The sequence below is a fragment of the Amyelois transitella genome, chromosome 25 (genome assembly GCF_032362555.1).
Source record: "Amyelois transitella isolate CPQ chromosome 25, ilAmyTran1.1, whole genome shotgun sequence".
NCBI lineage: Eukaryota > Metazoa > Arthropoda > Insecta > Lepidoptera > Pyralidae > Amyelois > Amyelois transitella.
The window spans coordinates 711,455-734,121 of NC_083528.1; the positions used below are offsets into that span (position 1 = coordinate 711,455).

The following is a 22,667-nucleotide window of genomic DNA, read 5'->3' on the forward strand; positions in this document are numbered from 1 at the left end:
CACGTAGTGGGTGTCCGGGGCCGGGGGGATTCCCCGCGCGACACGTACGAAACTGTTCATAACAGTCGACACAGGCCGCCGCAGCCGCTGTGTTATGCTTTGACCTCCGATTAAAACCTTCGATTTAAAAGTGTCGGAGCCGAAGTCGGAACCGAAGGTGCAATAATAATCGAAAGTTCCGACTTAACGGAACCGGAGTCGAAGCTCCGTAACATCCCTGGTACATACGTACATACATATAGTCATGTCTATATCCCTTGCAGGGTAGACAGAGCCAACGGTCTTGAAAAGACTGAATGGCCACGTTCAGCTGTGTGTTGTTTTATGATGGAATTCAGATTCTAATAGTGACAGGTTGCTAGCCAAACGCCTAAATGAAGAATCCCAAATTTATAAGCCTATCCCTTAGTCGCCTTTTACGACTTTTCTACGACGTCTATGGGAAAGAGATGGAGTGATCCTATTCTTTTTTTGTATTTGTGCTGAGAACCACACGGCATTGTTCACCCGCGTAATAAGTACTTTGTGTCCTTTTCCATACTTCCGACTGTACATATGTATGCAAAATTTCATGGAATTCGGTCAACTTTGAAAAGCTTACAAACAAATTAACTTTAGAATTTATAACAGTTAAGATTGGCATGGGATTTACGAGTATAAGGTTAAGTTTCTGAATGACGTCACTGGCCGAAACTAGTCACGTGAATTTGGGTATATTATCGAGTCATTAGTGCGATTTATAACCGACGGGACGGTCTAACTACCTCAACAAATGTTGTGAGGCAATGTTCTAACAAGGATTGTAAGGCTGCCTCTTCGATAAAGTATAAAAAAAATCGGTTGTCTGTAAAGTCGGTTTACTGACGATAGTTGAACGTGACAACGTCGTAAGAAAATACTGATGGAATGGTAGCATCTTTCAAAAGAAAATTTGATTGAAAGATTTGTATGTATCTAGAGAAAGAGGTATACGAAGGCCGATTGTGCCATTTTGTCGCTCGTTCCGCGCTCTCGCTTGCACATCAAGCCTTACATGGAACGCCTCAGAGCGAGGTAACGCCGCGTGAGTCATGTTTTTTCGTGCGTGCGGACGGCTCAATCGAATTATAAGACGTTGTCACGTCAAAAACTTGTACTCTTTATGCTTGATCGAAGGGCTGCCTTTACAAATTTGCCCTTTTTTATATTAGACCTAGCTGTGCTCGCGACTTCGTCTTCGTGGAATATTTATTTCGGGCATCATTGAAGCCCTCAAGGATGAATAATTTTCCCCGTTTTTTTTTCACATAGCGTTTTTCGCGCCTTGATAGCGTTGACAGGATCATGTTCATAGGAGCTCTTCTCCAGAGAGGTGAGAATGGATGGATTATAATGACACACATCTTGCAAATAGGTTACTTGATTCAGAATTAATTTCATATATTAAATGATTTTAAAATGAATATTTCCTATTGTATTAAGCTGAGGAAATCAAAATGTATCAATTTTAAGAATAAAAAGCGCGAGATTGTTCTGGGAATATCATTTTAAAAATATGCTTTTAATTTTTAATTTGTATCGTCAAAAACGCCGACCTCCATGATGTGAAGTCACTTTTAAAGTAAGTCTAAGGAAATTGTATGTAAACAAGTCCCTACACATCGTGTCAAGTCAAATGTTTGTTTATAGTACTATGACGTCAGAGCACAGATAAAAAAATAACTAAAATGGCGGACAGCGTTTTCGCTCGTTATCGAAAAATATTATTTAAAATTGATTTTTGGAACTATATATAGGTAGTAGTATAAAATATATAATTATATTCTTTAAATACCTAGGTATTTAAAGAATATAATTATATATTTTTTGGGACACAACAAAATATGAGCTATTTAGGTCCAACTTAAAAAAACAGTCAACTATTATTCTCTATTTTAGAACAAGCAACAAACTGCTCAAAAATCATAAGTGCATTATGAAAATGTCGGTAAATAATATTTAGTTATATCGTCGCCATATCAAACGCCATATCAAATGTACGAGGACTATGCAAAAAAGCCTATCCCTTAGTCGCCTTTTACGACATCCATGGCAAAGAGAGATGCTATTTATTTTTCTGTTAGTACCGGGAAACACACGGCACGTTGTTTTATTTAAACGACATTTTTCACCTTTTGTGCAACATTTATGAGTTTGATGAGTTCAGTATATTTTCCTCTTTCGTATGACTAGTTATTATCATTCATTAAATTAATTATACAAAAAATTTATAGTGATGTGACGTTGCCGGTATTTGGGAATATATCCCATATAATATATATTTATAGAGACCGCCCGCGACTTCGTCCGCGTGGAATCAATCCCGCGGGAACTCCGGGATGAAAAATAAATGTTATTCTGGGTCTTCAGCTATCTACATACCAAATTTCATCGTAATCGGTTCAATAGTTTTTGCGTGAAAGAGTAACAAACATCCATACTGACATACCCACAAACTTTCGCATTTATAATATTAATAGGATATATCTAGCTAAGTCAACTGTTACTGATGGTCGATTTTTAATTTATCGATTAAATAAAAATCGCCAGCCCATCGCCTAAAAAGAATCCAATTTTGTAAGCCTATCTCTTAGTCGCCTTTTACGACATCCATTTGAAAGAGATGGAGTGGTCCTATTATTTTTTGTATTGGTGCCGGGAACCACACGGCAACAACACATGGTAACGTATCTTACCGATTCGACCAATGACGCTCCAATCAAAGACTTGTGTATAGTGAACGATTTTTATTCCGTTTTATGTTAAATGTATATAAAAGGATGATAACCCAGATAAAAAAGGCTTTTTACTGATTTTCAATTGTCTCAGATTTAATAGTATACATACTATAAATGAATATAATTTCCTCATTAGGCAATATTCTAAGGACTTAAGGTTTGTTTACTTGGTATTGTTACTTGTAATTTTTAAGTTAAATTCCAAATTTAATTAATAAAAATTCTAATTGAAATTTTCGTATCATTTTGGCATTGAGCCTATCCGAGAATGATAAAATACAATAATGCATTTGGCGTCATGTTTCCTTAAAATATACGTACCTACCTAAGCTTTACACAAACTGCAATTCTAGAACCAGTATCTCTATTAACATAATCGCAAACGCCAATTGAGCAATTTTCAAATGAAAATTACACCTGTTAGGCATAACCTGAGATGATAAGGTTTGTGTGGACACGCCTTTAGTTTCAGTGTTTCAGACTCCCGTGTCTCAGGCAGTAGCTGGCCGGCAAAACGCTTAGTTTGTCATTACTAGGTCAGATCGCACCGTCCTGCCGCGAAGGATTCAAAACGGTTTATTTCGAAAATCGAATTCGAGAAATTCATTTCTTTTTCTTTTTGCCTCAGAACTCTTTACAAATTTGAATTTGGAAGCAGTGATGTGATAATAATTAATCCCGTGTAATTAATAAGCGATCATAGGTTAGCAATTATTAATTAATTTGATAATAATGAATTAGCCATATAAAAGTAAAACTGTCACGAAACTGCATTGAATTGCAAAACAATGATTTAATAATAAATTTTTATACACAACGTGTTTCATAAAATTAATGATAAAAATATGTTTTTATCAAAATTAAGAGTCGTTTTTTTATTTCTAGTCATAAAATGTGAGTTATTCGAAAATTATTGCAAAGTAGATTAATAACGCCTAGGCGGTTAGACCGTATCGAACTTTTTAGTTAAAAAAAAAGTGTGAAAAATGCGGTTCAAGAGACAAACCCTGGTGTCAGGGGACACCTCGGAGGAGGAGATCGGCCACAGTTACCTGGGCACTTTGGTGAGTCAAATAAAACAGCGAATCTCCTGATTGACTAACTTGTTTTATTTGAAAAGTGTAGCGAAAAAAAATTCCAAGTAAATTCATAAAAATATTTTTTTTTATTTTTTATTACCAATGAGAACAAAGCACTGGGCATCCCCAACATGCTTCTTAATGCGTATTCCCGTGGGAAATTCCAAAAAAAAAATCTTTATTCTATTTCTTAGCCAAATTTCGTAAAAATCAGTCCAGTTGTTTTTGAGTTTGTTCGTTACAAACATACAAAAAAAAAACACATCTTTCCTCTTTATTATTAGGTAGTGTGGATCTGCGACGTGCTTTGCCAAATTCTTGTACACGTATTTTTATAACCATGTCGTGGTTCCCGGCACTAAAGAATAGGACCACTCCGTCTCTTTCCCATGGATGTCGTAAAAGGCGACTAAAGGATAAACCAATAAACTTGGGTTTCTTTTTGTAGGCGATGGGCTTGCCACCAGTCACTATTTGAATCTCAATTCTATTATACAGACATACAGCTGAACGTGGCCTTTCGGTCATGAAAATACTGTTGACTCTGCCTACCTCGTAAGGGATATAGACGTGGTAATATGTACGTTTGTTATAATTAGTTGTAATAGTGTTTATTAATAATAAATCATTTGTTAATTATTAACAATTATTATTAAAACTTGGGATTCTTCTTTTAGGGGATAGGCTCAACCTGTCATTATTTTAATCTCGATTCTATCGTTAAGCCAAATAGCTGAATGTGGCCTATCAGTGTTTTCGAGACCATTGGCTACCCCGCAACGGAAATAGACGTGATTATATGTATGTGTATGTGAGTTGATTTTTAATTTGAATTTGTATTTCGAGCTTAACGTCATAACGCACAGTTAATCCCCCGAATAATATTCGGGAATTCCCCTGGCAATATGGCCTGTTTTAGATAATCTGTTAGCACAATCTTTACTGTAAGGATTTACTGTATTTTTTCAGTATTAATTATCTAGAAATATTTTTATCATTACGACGATGATACGTGGGTTTTACTCTAACGATATGTCAATTTTAAATTACCTCATGTAATCAAAAATAAAATGAAATGAATTATTTATTAATCGCGATTTAAAAAGAATCGATATCCTCTTTTTTTTGAAGTCGGTAAAATTTAAAAAACCTTCTCCTTAAAAAAACTTTTCTGAGAGCCGCACCAAAATCGGTTTAGCGAAACGCGAGAAAATCGCGGACCGCGGACACAAACATACATATATACAGGTCAAACTCAGAACCACCCTTTTTTTAAAGTGGTAGGCAGAGTCGCCACTGCGTCTCTCTAATCCCAGTTTCCAGATATCATTCCTAATTAAACTTATCATTAATAATAGGTATTGTGTTAATTGCTTAGTAATATGTCCAGCGATTTGTTCACGTTATGTTCGCATGTTTATTTTTGAAAAAGATAAATGGTTAATCTATATAGATAAAACTCTAATTAAGACCTCTCCATTTAATTCCCATGGATGTCGTAAAAGGCGATTAAGGAATAAGCTTATAAACTTGGGATTCTTTTTTAGGCGAAGAAACTAAAGAAGGCCGAACCTGTAACTGTTCGAATCTCGATTCTATCATTAAGGCAAACAGCTGAACGTGGCCGTCAGTCTTTTCAAGACTCTGTCTACCCCGTAAGAGATATATACATTATATGTATGAAATCCTCTAAATTTTGTTGAAATAATCGAAAGTATTATCACTTTCTTTTTAGAGATAATACTTAATAACAAAATTCTAAAATAAAAAAAACATTTTTTACAAAAAATGTTAATACCGCCGAGCTAGAATGAGCGTGAAAAAGATAACGTGATACATCGCTAATTGGTCGGTGATGATGATGATGATGACTCGCTAACAATGCTAATATCTCATTACCATCGGAAGTCTGATCATCGAATTTTTGCACCAATTTGAACGTCTATCAGAAAATTATGAAGTGTTAATGAATGCATTTCTCACGTGCTCCGATTTTGTGGGGAATAGGTACAAGTTGGGTTAGGGCCGGGAAAAAACATATAGACATACATATATAAAATCACGCCTCTTTCCCGGAGGGGTAAGCAGAGACTATCTCTTTTCACTAAAAAACATCCAACTAATATTATAAATGCGAAAGTTTGTGAGTATGTCAGGATGTCGGTATGGATGTTTTTTGTTACACTTTCACGCAAAAACAACTGAACCGATTACGATAAAATTTGGTATGTAGGTAGCTGAAGACCCAGAATAACACATAGGCTACTTTTAACCCAGAGTTCCCATCCCACGGGATTAATAGGGTTTCCACGCGGACGAAGTCGCGGGCGGCCTTTAATTAGAACATACATATAAATAAAAATATTATAAGATTTTTATCCGATGATCTTAAATATATTTTTTTTGCTAAATTATAATACCTACATACATACATTAATCTACCAGTTTAGAATATATGAGTCGCTTTAATAAAAATTGTAAGATTTTTATCCGATGATTAAATGCATTTTTTTGCTAAATGTAATTTACATACATATGCATAAATCACGCTTAGTATTTCCCGGAGGTAGATGAAGGCAGGGAATGTGGATGAAGCGAAAGTAAGTGGAAAGATCAAGTCTATGCCTACCCTCAATTACAATTCCCATTTTATTTAGAATTAATTTACACTATGTAAATAATTTAAATCGAAAACGTTTAAAAATAATGTTTATATGTCCCGGTTGCCTTTTACGACATCCATGGGAACGAGATGGTATGGTCCTATTCTTTTTTTATTGGTACCGGGAACCACACGGCAGATATAGACGTAATTATATGTATCTATGTTGCTAGCCCATCGCTGTTCTTTCTTAGCCACCAGACCAGCATGGAAGAATGCACTAGATGATAGTGTGCCTATTCCCTTAATCGCCTCTCACGGTAAACAAATGGAAAGAGATGGAATCCAATATACCGAGAACCATTGCCACGTTATAGGCCGGTAATAAGCGTACTTACAAACAGTTTGTTTATATACAAATTAATGCTTACTTCTCACCTCCACCGGTTCAAGGACTTTACCAAGGTAAGGAAAGAAGATTGATGATAAAAGAAAACGTGCCGTGTGGTTCCCGGCATCAATAGAAAAAAGAATAGGACCGCCCCATCTCTTTCCCGTGGATGTCGTAAAAGCCGATTTAGGGATAGGCAAACTTGGCATTCTTCTTTTAGGCGACGGGCTAGTCTACTGGTCACTATATGAAAGTCGGTTCTATCATTTGACGATTATGATTATTTTCATGATTGTTGGCTCTGTCTACTCCGCAAGGGATATAGACGTGATTATATGTATGTAATTGTAAATGTAATAAGTGGTGTTCCATTGTTGCCGTTAACATTTGAAACTACATAAATAAATAAATATATACGGGACAAATTACACAGATTGAGTTAGCCTCAAAGTAAGTTCGAGACTTGTGTTACGAGATACTAACCCAACGATACTATATTTTAGAATAAATAATTTTTTTTTCTAAGATTGTACATTAATTATATCTATAATTTCCTCCGTGCTCCGTGGTCAGGTAGAGAAAAAAAAGTAGTGTAGGTACCAGCTGCTCTTGTCAGACTGTAAAAGTCAATAAAGGGATAGGTTATAAACCTCTTGTGAGATGTGAGATTCTCCTTTAATGGGCAACTAGCTAACGCCGCCGGCTCCGCCCTCGTGAACAGTACCATATGTCCTACTCTGTTGTCCACATTAATGTTTGTAAAATTTTACATCAGTTCAGCTGTTTCGATGTAAAAGATAATAGACAAACTATCCAGCTTAAGGTGTTCTTCCATACGTACATAGATATAATCACGTCTTTATCCTTTGCGGGGCAGACAGAGCTAACAGTCTTGAAAATACTGATAGGTAACGTTCAGCTATTTAGCTTAATGATTGAATTGAGATTCAAATAGTTACTGGTTGCTTGCCCATCGCCTAAAAGAAGAATCCCAAGTTTATAAGCCTATCTTTAGTCGCGTTCCATAGTCTTGTCACGAAAGACTCTGACTAGCCCACGCGGGAATAAAGACGCAATATATCGTGATATTGATAACAAAATCCGTTGCATGGTTTAGGAGTAAGCTGGTAAACATACAGAAGGCAATGTTTGTATTATATTACGCACAGATTATGCTCTTATCAGATAAACGGGCGCACTTTGGTAACGTTATCACCAGCGGTGGTCATATGACTACTGTTTACATTCTCATACGTTATTGTTACTATGATAATGGGATTATTTGCATTTTTAATTAACTAATGTATGCCCGCGGATACGACCGCATATAAATTTAATAGAAACATACATTAAAAATAATCGAGCCTCTTTCAGGGGCAGGCAGGAATTTAAATCTTTCCATTTGCATAGTTCTTTCGCTTCATCCACATATAAATAAATTAGATGTGCCCGCAACTTCGTCCGCGCGGAATAGTTATTTTGGTCATCATTGAAGCCCTCAAGGATGAATAATTTTCCCCGTTGTTTTTCACATTTTGCATTATTTCTTTGCTCCTTATAGTTGCAGCGTGATGTTATATAACCTAAAGCCTTCCTCGATAAATGGTCTATTAAACGCAAAAAGAATATTACTTCAGACGAGTAGTTCCCGAGATTAGCGCGTTCAAACAAACAAACTCTTCAGTTTTATAATCCACATATAAATAAATATAATTTCTATCCGGCGCCAAATAGATTTTATAACTGCACATTATAACGTATCACTAGAAATCTGGTCAATTTAAGAATGTAGTCAAAACATAAAGTGCTTCTCTTCCCGTAAGATTGTAAAAGTGAGTCAAGTGAAAGGCTAATAAACTTCTTTTTCTTTCTTATCGACGATGGGCTAGCAACCTGTCACTATTTTAATCTCAATTCTATCATTAAGCCAAACAGCTGTATGTGGCCTTTTAGTCTTTTCGAGACTGTTAGCTCTCTACCCCGCAAGGGATTATGACGTGAGTATATGTATGTATGTATGTATGACCGTGACATGTTAAATGCCTAGTGCTAATCAATGCACACCTAGAATCTAGACCAAGTACGAGCCTAGAAATCTATGACAATCAAAGACAATACTTCAGATACGGTGCACATACAAATGAAATTCTAAGGCTAGCTCACATTGTTCGAGTTATAGGCGAGTTTAATAGCTAGTGGCTTAAGATAATAGGCGAGTGATTAAGAGCCTGAATAATTGCATCTTCGTGTTAGTAAAATCTTGTACGTTTGACTGTTTGAGTTTTGTTGTTTTGTGTAGTATAATAATGATGGAATAGTTGTACTGACTAAAAATTCAAAATAATTGATCTGTATACGTATGTTCTGATTAAAATAATGTTGGAAAAATCGTTAATCTATATAGGTTAAACTCTTATCAATATCATTGTTAAAGTTGATCTTGGTTTGATTTTGGGAAATTGACGGTGGGACTTTATGATAATAAAAGTAAAACTGCACTTGCTTAAATATAACACTGAACTGTAATAACTGATTAAGGTAGTTTGACAATACAATTAAGATCTTTTGATGAACTTAACTAATATGAACTACAATGGACTGATATTTCATAACAAATATGCTTTTTTGAACAACATCTGACTTGACATTCTATTTTGGTTTTTCTTTTTTTCTAAGTGGCCAGTATCAGTCATGAATGTTTCAACAATCATAATACGACCACTCCATGTCATTCCCATATATATATGTCGTAAAAGGCGACTAAGGGATTTGCTTATTATTTCTTATTAATAATTTTATACAAGCGCTACCAATGTAGCATTTTGTTTCCTATCATCTTCACACTTTCCTTACTGTCGAATGTCACGAAGTTGATTTGCATTTCAATTTATCTAGATAGAAATGAAGTAATAAGTTTCTGTGACCTTACACACATTCCTGGGTCCTGGTCCAGGCGGGTCTTGGGCTCCTTCCAACGAAGAACACGATCGGGACAAGACTATGATGAAGCTGTGGATTTTTATGCCAAGTTCCACTCTTGATGTCGAAATTCCATTCATCAAGACATATAGCTGAATGTGAACTTTCGGTCGCTTTAAGTTTGTTGGGTCTGTCTACCCCGTAAGGGTGAGAAACAAATCATACGAGGATTAATAAGGCAAATACCACGGTGTGCAGGGTCCATTAACCTTGTAACTCATCTGATAATATGTGCGTTATGTCACCTGACAACATAATTGTTGTTTTTAACCGACTTACAAAATGAGAGCTCATTCAGTAAATGACAAGATTAAACAAATCACTGGTCATTTGTTTGATTGGCTGATTTTAGTTATTACTGTCGCTTTTTCCAGAGCATATGAAATTTTCAATTCCATCATTAAACCATACAGCTGAACGTGGCCTTTCAATCTTTAAAGCTGTTGGCTCTGCTTACCCCGCAAGGTGTATAGACGTGACTATATGTGTATGTATGAAATTTTAAGTTTTCCACTAAATTATTGTAACATCAAAATTTTTATTCATTATTATAGGATACTTCATATCGCTTAATAATTGTCAAATCTTTTTGTTTCACAACACTGGTTCACGTCAAATAAATTACTTAAAACTAAGTTTACTGCCGCTTCCGAGGCGTCAGTGCAGAAGAAGCGGTAACAAACTGCACTGCAGCATTTTCTTCATGCTATTTTTCCTACTACTAGCAGTACATCTCAGCGAATTGTAATTTGTAAATATTGTTGCACTTAAGCACGCCTGTTTTAGGATTATAAACTGAATCAATTCTATTTGTGTGTACATTTTTTATTTTTATTGTTTGTTATCTGTCTGGTGTGCAAAAATAATTTTTGATAGGTTTACTGTCTACAACTACCCATGAGTCTACCAACCCTGCGGTCATAGACGCCGGATAATGTTCGAAACAGCTCACCTAATCTTGTCCTTTTAATCACTACATAGTATAAAACAAAGTCGCTATTTTAGTCTGTTTGTCTGTATGCTTAAATCTTTAAAATTACGCAACGGATTTTGATGCGTTTTTTTTGTAACAGGTAGAGTGATTCAAGAGGAAGGTTTTTATGTATAATAACATTTATAATTTTGCACCCGTGCGAAGCCGGGGCGGGTCGCTAATTCTGTATAACTCACCCCTCATTCTTGTTCTTCCACAACTTTGTTTGACTTATTTGTATTGAATTTAGTATAGACTTACATAGAGAATAAAGTAAGTAGACTTTTAAAAATCTTAACATGAACCTCAGATGCTACATTATTTTTTAAGGTTCTAAAGAAGGCTTTCTATTCTTCTTTGAATCTAACATTCATTAAAGGCTCGCTCATTCTTACATACATACATACATATGGTGACGTCTATATCCCTTGTGGGATAGAGAGAGCCAACAGTCTTGAAAAGACTGATAGGCCACGCTCAGCTATTTGGCTTAATGATAGAATTGAGATTCAAATTGTGACAGGTTGCTAGCCCATCGCCTAAAAAAAGAATCCCAAGATTGTAAACCTATCCCTTAGTCGCCTTTTACGACATCCATGGGAAAGAGATGGAGTGGTCCTATTCTTTTTTGTACTGGTGCCGGGAACCACACGGCACAATCTCGCTCATTCTTGGACAAAGCAAATTGACGGCAAATTGAGGAGTTTACCTAATCAGACAAATCCTGCTTCCCACGGGATAATGGTCCATGAGCCAATTGTGTAATGTGCCAAGGTGTCATGATACGGACCTGATATTGAATACATCCAGGAGTAATGTGGGTAATTTAGACATATCAGATCTCTTACATACATACATACATAAAATCACGCCTCTTTCCCGGAGGGGTAGGCAGAGACTACCTCTTTCCACTTGCCACGATCTCTGCATACTTCCTTCGCTTCATCCACATTCATAACTCTCTTCATGCAAGGGTAATTTAGACATATCAGATCTCTTACTCTGAAGTTATTCTAATTCCTAATTCTAATGTGCTAACCATGATTAAAGATTTAGTCTCTGTCTACCCCTCTTTGGGCGGGATTTAATGTAAGAATATGTCAATGATAAATGTAAACTTTATATGAAAAAGGAAAAGCCTAGACATAGTCAGACCAGGTCAGGTCAAGAGTATCCGTAACCGACGAATTGCAAGTATTGTTGAATGTGAATGAAACGAAAGAAGTACGCAGAGATTGTAAGCACGATGAATCTATATGTTGTATGTATGATTGTATGACAAAAAACATATGAATTATCACCATCACTACTTATAACGAAGAGAATATGTAGTGATACGTACATATATACGTACAGAGAAAATAGGGAATTTTTCTTTGTACCTACGTATGCGCTAATCTCGGTAACTTGTGGACGGATTTTGTTCCTGTTTGAAATTTTGAAATTTGGGTTGCCTGAGGGAGGTTTATATAAATGGGGCTGGCTGGTTGCTGGTAAATAAAAAATAAGGTTTCTCATTGGTCAAAGATTACAAACTCTACACCTGTTTTATAATTATGCCCCAATCGTTGGCAAATGTTGGTTGTGCCGTGTGGTTCCCAGCAGCAAAAGAAAAAAGAATAGGAGCACTCCGTCTCTTTCCTATGGATGTCGTAAAAGGCGACTAAGGGATAGGCTTACAAACTTGGGATTCTTCTTTTAGGCGATGGGCTAGCAATCTATCATTATTAGAATCTCAATTCTATCATTAAGCCAGATAGCTGAGCGTGGCCTATCAGTGTTTTCAAGACTGTTGGCTCTGTCTACCCCGCAAGGGATATGGCCGTGATTATATGTATGTATGTAGGTATCGTTGGTGAAATAATCGCAAACACTCGCATTGTCTATAAAAAGATCTGAGATCACGCTAAACTAATTTTGATGACATTGATCGCTCTATACACATGTATCGGGACGGAAATATTTGACGTTTGTGATTGATGAGCTAATGCTAATCCTCGTATCGGGAGGTTAAGCGGTCACCTGACTGGGGTATAAGGGTTTTCCAAAGATTAGTTAATTCAATTATTAACATCACTTGTTTAGGTAACTGTAAATGTGCAGGTTTACTCACGACATTTATTAGAAAGAAAGAAAGAAAAATATTTTTATTTGATATCACAAACTTAACTATACTACATAAGTAACAGGATTTTACAATTTGTGCGTTTTTGTGAATATCAAAAAGGCTTCCTCTCAGCATAATGTTGCGGTGGTAACCACAATGCTGGTCTTCCATGGACACCTTTTTAAAAAAATTAAAATTATGTACTTAAAAGTCTAAAACAAAAAGATAGAACAAACACACTAGGGAGGCCCTGCACTGTGTCTACTTAATGCAACATAATTTGCCGTGTGGTTCCCGGCACCAATACAAAAAAGAATAGGACCACTCCATCTCTTTCCCATGGATGTCGTAAAAGGCGACTATGGGATAGGCTTGCAAACTTGAGATTATTTATTTTAGGCGATGGGCTAGCAACCTGTCACTATTTGAATCTCAATTCTATCATTTAGCCAAATAACTGAACGTGGCCTATCAGTCTTTTCAAGACTGTTGGCTCTGTCTAACCCGCAAGGGATATAGACGTGATTATATGTATATGTATATGTAATTTACATATACATATACATATTAGGTACAAGGTATAAATATTAGACATTCAGGTATCTGAATCTGTATTCAAGCTGGGTTGGGTTTTTTGTTAACAAAGTCTGGATTCTGGCCACGGGCGGACTGCTTCTGACTGCTGCTGACACGGCTCTTATTGGACATATACATACATACATAAAGTCACGCCCATTCGAATCGGTTTTTTAAAGTTTAGCTGGGCAAGCGAAACAGACAGACAAACGTATACAAAATGCTTAACCATTTACTTAATACATACATACATATCTATGGTCACGTCTATATCCCTTGAGGGGTAGACAGAGCCAACAGACTTGAAAAGACTGAATGGCCACGTTCAGCTTTTTGGCTTACTGATAGATTGTGATTCGAATTCGAAGACAGGTTGCTAGCCCATCGCCTAAAAAAGAATCCCAAGTTTGTAAGCCTATCCATTCGCCTTTTACAACATCCATGGGAACGAGATGAAGTGTTCCTATTGTTTTCTTATTGGTGCCGGGAACCACACGGCAAATTTACTTAATGATGAAACAATTAAAATGTGTCATACAACATAAACCATTGAAGTTACGTTTTCGGAAAGATTATGGTACCGTCGCATGCGCACATCCTTTTCGTCTCGCGCAGGACTGCCAAGGGCAAGGTTTGCGTGCCCGCCTGGCCTCAAATCATTGAGATATGATCTTCAGACTCATGTCTGACGATGCTATCTACGCAGGCAGTCTGGGCGATTAAGTGTTCCTCGTCTCGGTAAGAATGTATCGTGTGGTTCTCTTCACTTTAGAGTAGAACCATTTTATTGACGGCCTCTTGTGGCGCAGCGGTAATACGCTTGTCTGTGACACCGGAGGTCCCGGGTTCGAATCCCGGTCAGGGCATGACGAACTTTCTCTGATTGGTCTGATGTTTATCTATCTATAATACATATGGTCACGTCTATATCCCTTGCGGGGTAGACAAAGCTAGCAGTCTTGAAAGACTGACAGGCCACCTGTAGCGATTAGGCTTAATGATAGAATTGAGATTCAAATAGTGACAGGTTGCTAGCCTATAAGAAGAATTCCAAGTTTGACTAACCCACTCCAGGATCGTTACCAAAGGCAGACCCCGGGATCCTCCGCACAGAGGAAGGGGAAATGGGAATTCCCTTAATCACCTTTTTCGTTATCGTCGCGATGGTACCGTAAAGATAAAAGTGGTCAAATTTTTAGGTGCCGGGAACCACAGCGCACTATTATTTGATAACTACACACAACATATATCACGTCTTCATCAGTTGCGAGGTAGCCAGATTAACAGTCTCGAAAAGACTGGATGGCTGAAAAGACTTCCATAGTTAGTTGAATGCTATTTATGTTGTCACATTTATGGAAAAGAAGTTTTCCTATTCTTTTCTAAAGTTCCAGGAATCACAGTTATTCCGGTATTATTCTGATCCCCAATATCTGATATAAGTGGATCCGTTTTATTTTAATTATTTTCTATTCCATTCTAATCCCTCGTTCAGTGAGAATAGGAACACAACGGAATAGAAAATATTTCAGAGTGGATCAGATAGGATATTTCAGAGTGGATCCGATAGGTTATTTCAGAGTGGATCAAATAGGATATTTCAGAGTGGATCAAATAGGATATTTCAGAGTGGATCAGATAAGAAATTTCAGAGTGGATCAAATAGGATATTTCAGAGTGGATCCGATAGGATATTTCAGAGTGGATCAAATAGGATATTTCAGAGTGGATCAAATGGGATATTTCAGAGTGGATCAGATAGGATATTTCAGAGTGGATCAGATAGGACAAAAGCAATAATAATTATTAAAAAACCGGATGTTTTTTGAGAGATTAGACCCGAACAACTTGGGTATCACATGGCATGATTTCAGTGTTTGTTAAAAACACATCAGATAACTTGTTAATTACACCAGTATACTATATAGTATACTATACAGTATACTACAAAACGACTGTGAAATTTCATTGTTATTATTGTTGACATTTTGTCGCGTGACTAAATAAGTACACTTCATAACCACGTGTGCTTTAACATTATTTATATTCTCAAAACTGTAGCGACTGTTGTAATTTTTTTTATAACTTCTATCTATTTTAAAAAAAGAATATAATTATTGTGAAATATGTATGTCGTAAAAGGCGACTAAGGGATAAGGCTAATAGACACCGAACGTGATTCTTCTTAAGTCTATGGGCTAGATGCTACTATTTGAATCTCAATTATATCATTAAACCAAACAGCTGGATTAAGCCTCCCAGTTTTTTTAAGACCGTTGGCTCTGTCTACTCCGCAAGAGATAAAGACATATATGTATATACGTATAATATATAAATAGAAACAAAATTAAAGAAAGATTCATGGTAATGGTGCTTATTATAAGATATGTCCACATCGTAAATGACTATGTGGACATTACTGATTTATCTTATTAACTTTCTTTTTTTATGCTCTGCGATAATATACAGGCTCGAATAAAACAGGTCAAGTACAAAAACCTTTATGTAAAACATGAGTAATTCAATACCCGGACATGTATCTCGTTAGGTACGTACATAAAATTACGCATCTTTCTCGCAGAGGTAGTTAGAGACTACATTACATCCATCCATCTATATCCCTTGCGGGGTAGAAAGAGCCAGCAGTCTTAAATTACTGACAGGCCATGTTCAGCTCTTAGGGTTTAGGTTAATGATATCATGAATGATTCAAATAGTGAAATGTTGATAGCCCGTCGCCTATTTAAGAAGAATCCCAAGTTTAAGCCTATTCCTTAGTCACCTTTTCCAACGTCCATGGGAAAGAGATGGAGTGGTCCTATCTTTTATATATAATACTTTTTTCTGAAAATTTTCCCGTTATAACGGGAACAATATTTCTGAACAGAATCTAGTCAATAGAATCAGTACATCCGAATGCATTGCATGTCCAAATATAGCGCCGCCCGCGCATCTGCCTGCACTAATTACTGGCTCAATTAGTTTCTGTAATGTTATGCCAGTTCGCACTGGTGCTCATTGATGAGTAGTGTTGCCTGGTCGCAGAATTAATTAGCCAAATAGATTAGCCAGTTTCATCGAAGTTTTGGGTAAAATACTCCTAGATTGTTGCGGATTATTCTGACAAAATGGAGCGGTTTTTTTTCGTTCGCAATCCGAGGGTTTGTGTGGGACAAGGTAAATAACAGTGAACGAAAGTAGTTTGTAGATAGAACACGTAATCTCTGCCTACCTCTCACCTTATATGTACCCCATCTTCCTCATGGCGGTGATAACCTCACCTATCCACGAGAAGGGAGCTCCTTCTGACCATGTTGCTGGATTGGACAAGTTATGATCGACGTACGCAATAAGAAATCCTAACTAATGTAAGGATTTATGGCAACACTAATCATAAGTGGAAACTGTGCAGGCTAGCAGTCTTTAGATGGCGAATGACGGGACTAATTGTATAAATGTAACATACTGTGCTCACATATAAAGTTGGATAAGGTAGTTAGAATACTAGTGAGTCTAGTGACTGAAAGAAAGTTGGTGGCAGAAGTGGAACCTTTTAAATGTTTGAAATCCCACTTTGAATCACCAGGAGGCTGATATAGACATGTTGATAATTAAACTGTGTAGCCTTCCTATGGTGATGAAGAAGAAAGCTCACCAACACTAATCGCACATTGCAACTCGTACATACCAGTAATCACTTCTTTATCTCAACGGGGTAAACAGAGCCATAAGTCTCGAAATGAGTGCAAGGCCACGTAGGTACATCTGTATGGATTAATGATGGAATTGAGATTCAAATAGGTTTACTTTATTAGAGTACGTTCGCTAATAAAAAAGCATAAATACTGCAGACAGAATAATCATAATAGCCAGGTTAATGAAACAATAATATTGTTTCATAATGTTCTACATGACAAAACAATCTACATTAACCATGATCTATATTTGAACACTGCAAATACTGAAAGGCTTTTCAAATACGGCATGTTTGCGCGTGCGCACACCTCATAATCCCGATTCCAAATAAAAGAGTCAATGTCACAGTATTCTTTTAAGTCCTTATCTCAATACGACCGTAAATTCTCTAGAAATTGTGTTAGATTTTTGGTTTATTATTACGGTAAAAGAAAACACATCGCGAAGGAACCTGCACATTCCGACAATTGGATATGCAACCATGATCCAATATGGGTCAGGTTGGCCGTTATAAGGTCAGACGGGAGTGTGAATTCAAAGACTTATTCCAGTCTGTTCCCTACAGAACGGGGGTTCAGAACGGAATGAAGAATATTTCAGAGTGGATCAGATCGGACAAAATTAATAATAATAATAATGTGGTGGTGGATGATGATATCTTTACGCCACAAGTCACAAAAATAAAAAATAAAATAATTCAATCAGTCAAAAACAGCGAAAAACCTAAATCGCGCAAGTAAGATTTCACGGATTGGAGAATACTATATACAACCACCGACACACCATCGTGTGTCGCGCGGTTCCCCAGGCATAACACCTAGCCTGGCGGAAGATCTTCCCTTTGGTGGCGGTCGAGCCGAAACATCGCTTCCGCTGAGTGAAGAGTGGATCCTTTTGGGTGATCAGATCGGAATTACTCAATGCACATTTGTGAATCTACCTACGTTCTCCACAGTGGGTGTGATACATACATACATACATACGGTCACGTCTACATCCCTTGCGGGGTAGACAGAGCCAACAGTCTGGAAAAGACTGAATGGCCACGTTCAGCTATTTGGCTTAATGAAAGAATTGAGATTCGAATAGTGACAGGTTGCTAGCCTATCGCCTAAGAAAGAATCCCAAGTTTGTGAGCCTATCCCTTAGTCGCCTTTTACGACATCCATGGGAAAGAAATGAAGAGGTTCTATTCTTTTTTTGTATTGGTGCCGGGAACCACACGGAACATGATCATGTGACTTTTAACGGGTTAAGGCCCTTGTATAACCCTATTCTCAGTCATGTGATCGTAAAATATTTAATTTTCCTTATGATATTTATGTAAGCTCACTTAATCCGTAGATGACCTAATGATAGTAAAGTAAATTTAAATATTTCCTAAGATAGTGTAGGATATAATCTTGGTAAATCAGGAATACCTATATTTTAACCGTTATGCCGTGTGGTTATTTAAGTTTGTAAACAAAAAGACTATATAGACATAATGATCGCTAACTTGGACGCAAATTGTCGAGAATCCAATTTGAGATACAGCTGTAACACTTTAAACCTGGTCAGTGATCATATGACTCGCGTTTGATACAATTAGTTGGATTATGTTACATTACACACAAAATTGCTGGTAATTTTGCAAACTGAGTAACCGTAGGATCAGTTCGTTATGTCATTTCCGGCCGTTATTTTTGTTTTTACCAAACTCTACCAGATTTACTTTTTATCATCAAATCGTCCAGCTAAACATGGTCTTTCAGTCTTTTGGCTTTCTCAACTCCTTTTATCATAATGTTTCTAAACTATTCAATAATCTAAGCCAAAAAGTGCCTTGGTCAATGTGTTAAATTTTTAATTGTCTTTTAAGCCTTTTATACGTGCCTACGTATAATGATCTATTTGCCTTGCTGGGTAGAACCTTGAAAAGAGTGAAGAACCACGTTCAGCTGGATGACTTGATGATAAAAAGTAGAACTTAAAGATGGATTTGAGATTCAAATAGCGACAGGTTGCTATCGCCCAGTGCCCACAAGAAGAATTCCAAGTTTATAAGCTTATCCCTTAGTCGCCTTTTACGACATCAATGGGAACGAGATGGAGTGGTCCGATTCGATGAGCTACCAACCTGTCATTATTTGAATCCCAATTCTATCATTAAGCCAAACAGCTGAACGTGGCCTCTTAGTCTTTTCAAGACTGTTGGCTGGGTCTACTCCGCAAGGAATATAGATGTGATTATATATATGTATGTATAAATATTTTCTTTCAAATGTTGTGTCACATCGGCACATAAAATCGTACCAAGTCGGCGAAATCTGTGTCGAGAACATTTTTACAATTCAATGGCTGAATTTAACTTGCTAAACCCTAAATTAAGCAATGAACAAGTCGACAGAATCTAAGAAACTTTCTATTACGGCCTCTGTGGCGCAGCGGTAGTGCGCTTGTCTGTGACACCGGAGGTCCAGGGTTCGAATCCCGGCCAGGGCATGATGAGAAACGAACTTTGTCTGATCGTCCTGGGTCTTGGATGTTTATCTATATAAGTATTTATTACGAAATATAGTATCGTTGAGTTAGAATCTCGTAACACAAGTCTCGAACTTACTTCGAGGCTAACTCAATCTGTGTAATTTGTCCCGTATATATTTATTTATTTATTTTATAAACTCATTTTGTCTTCTGGTCTACCACAGATGTATGGTCGCTACCAACGCGACCTCAGCGAAGCAGCCAGAGAGGAGGCCCGGAGGCTGCGCAGGCTGCGCAAGCGGCGGCGGAAAGACGACAAACTCCGACAGAAGGAGCTAGAGGCTACAGGCAAACATAGACCTAGGGGGAAGTTCTTCAAAGTTTTAGGTAATTTAAATTCAACGGTTTTCGGTCAACCAGAGATGGCGCTATTATAGTTTCTTAAAACACGGTTTTTGAAATGTTTATATATCTTGGGAACCGAAAAGAAAAGCTTTTCTCGAACCTAGGACCTTGATAAATCGATTCCTTGAGCCGAAAAGCCCCTAATCTGTAACTTTCATGAAAATCGTTGGAGCCGTTTCTGAGATCCTGATTATATACAAGAATTGCTCGTTTAAATATATTAGATATTGAGTTTCTTGAATCCATACAATACTCCTCTACCTCCTGGCTTGTTAGCCCCGGTCGCATTCTCTCTGGAGAGGAGCCCGGAGTATGCCATTGACCATGGATCCTGGATTGGGTGAGTCAGGTTTGTACAAGAAGCGACTCCCATCTGACCTCCGCAATTTTGCAGGTAAACCTAACCCGTATTGGATCCGTGGTTAGATATCCAATTGCCTGAATGTGCAGGTTTCCTCACGATGTTTTCCCTCACCGTAAAAGTTACGGTTTTCTTAGAGGCTTGGTCTGACATAAAATCTGGTATACAGGTCAGGTCAGCTTTTTGTATTCAGATTTCTGTCATAAAGTTCTACTTTTCGGCGAACGAAGTCGCATGCAACAGCTTATCATAAATATACGGAAGTATCAGTTTATCTACATGTCTCACATTCATCATATCATAAATGAGTCAAGACAATCCCCGGTAGTTGAAGCGACCCCAATAAAGTCGAATTTTAATTCAAGATGGCCGAAGGACGTGACGGACGTCAATTTATTCTGCGCAGGAGTGCCGCCGCTAACTCGATAAGATGAGGGATCGTTACAGCTTTAGAAGAGTTCAATTGATATATATATATATCTGTTTCATTATATAGCATTTTTGATTGCGTTCTTGACTGTTGGTTTTTAAATGTTTCTGTGTTTGTAAACGTGTAAGAATGTCGTTAAAAGCGACTAAGGGAAAGCTAATAAACATGCGATTCCTCTTGTAGGCGATGGGCTTGAACCTATCACTGTTTGAATCTCAATTCAATGCAGCTGTATGTGGCCTTTCAGTATTTTCAAGTCTGCTGGTTGTCCTTATATATTTTTACAGCTAAAAGAGTTTGAGACCTAAATAAACAACGATATAAAGTTTCCATCATAAAGCCAAACAGCTGAACGTGACCTTTCAATCTCTTCAAGACTGTTGACTCCGTCTACCCCGCAAAGGATATAGACGTGACTATATGAATGAATGAATGATATAAAGTTGCCTCCAGGGTATGTGTGGAGGCACACGTTCGCGAGGCTGGGCGAGGACTGGATCTTCCTGGCCCTGCTGGGCATCATCATGGCGTGCCTCAACTTCGCCATGGACAGGGGGATAGCTGTTTGTAATAATGGTAAGTTGCAATTTAGTGAAATTGAAAAAAAAAGGTATATGTAAATTAAGGAACGTACACGAACACACTTCTCTTCTATCTTTTCATATTTTTATTTGCTATGAAGTAAATCATAGTAAATTAAACAAACAATTGATGAATATGTGTGAACGTATCTTTTTATTGAGTTAGACTGTTTAGGGGTCATATCAAGTCCGTTTTGGGTACTCTCGACTTGATCTTTCAACAGTCAATACTCAAACATTCACAATAATAATAAGAACGTCTCCGATTCGATCCGTATGCTCAAATTTTGTAATTTGCAAAAATTAGCAAAAGTTTTGAAAAATATTCTTGCACTTAGGAACGCCTGTTTTACGACTGATCACTTCTGTGTACATTTTTTTTTATTGTGTGTAATCTGTTTGGGGTGCTAAATAAATAAAAAAAAAATTGCCAAAGATGGCTGATTGTCAATGGAGGTAGAAAACTAAATATCGGAAAGCGGACCCCAGACTCTGAAACGCAAAAGTTGAGCGTGCAAATGTGAACATTCAAAGATGAGAGAGAACGGTTTGAAGCGGTAGAAAATGTACTATATTTTTTATTGCATTCAGTTGACTTAAAAATCCATGATTCGCTGAAGACGTCATACAAATCAAATTTAAAAATTAGTAGGTACATGTTGGCAAATAAATTGAAATATTTTAACTTAGAATGAGAACTGGCGTGAAGATCACATTACTAATACATACATACATACATATGATCACGTCTATATCCCTTGCGGGGTAGACAGAGCCAACAGTCTTGAAAAGACTGAATGGCCACGTTCAGCTATTTGGCTTAATGATAGAACCGAGATTCAAATAGTGACAGGTTGCTAGCCCATCGCCTAAAAGAGGAATCCTAAGTTTATAAGCCTATCCCTTAGTCGCCTTTTACGACATCCATGGGAAAGAGATGGAGTGGTCCTATTCTTTTTTGTAATAGTGCCGGGAACTACACGGCACACATTACTAAGGCGGTTCAAATTTAGTTCATGTAATTAACTGTCTTGCGTTTTTTGTTACAAGCAGACCGAGGTCGGTAAGAGGTACTGTGTTGCTGTTTTTTTTATCATTTACTTACGTTGTGTGTACTGTAACTGTTATATGTAGTCTCACGACATTCCAATTTGTCTGTGATTCAAAATTCAAATTCAAAATTTTTATTCATTATAATAGATATATACTATATATCGCTTAATAATTGTCAAAACGTATGGCTTAACAACATTGGTTGACGTCAA

General features: G+C 37.1%; 1 protein-coding gene across 4 annotated transcripts in view; it reads left to right on the top strand.

Moving 5' to 3' along the window:
- The window catches only part of LOC106139633 (chloride channel protein 2), a 183,087-nt gene that overhangs the window by 14,546 nt on the left and 145,874 nt on the right, over positions 1–22,667 (top strand). For 3 of the 4 annotated variants that reach the window (XR_009657399.1, XR_009657400.1, XM_060951679.1), the window contains exons 1-3: positions 3,285–3,820; positions 19,850–20,012; positions 21,275–21,397. Coding sequence is in view for 2 of the 4 variants with exons in the window: in XM_060951679.1 (XP_060807662.1) it covers positions 3,743–3,820; positions 19,850–20,012; positions 21,275–21,397 (364 nt within the window). In the remaining 2 variants the exon portion in view is untranslated. Of the gene's footprint in view, positions 1–3,284; positions 3,821–19,849; positions 20,013–21,274; positions 21,398–22,667 lie in introns of those variants that run through there. The other variant, XM_060951680.1, reaches the window with a different exon arrangement.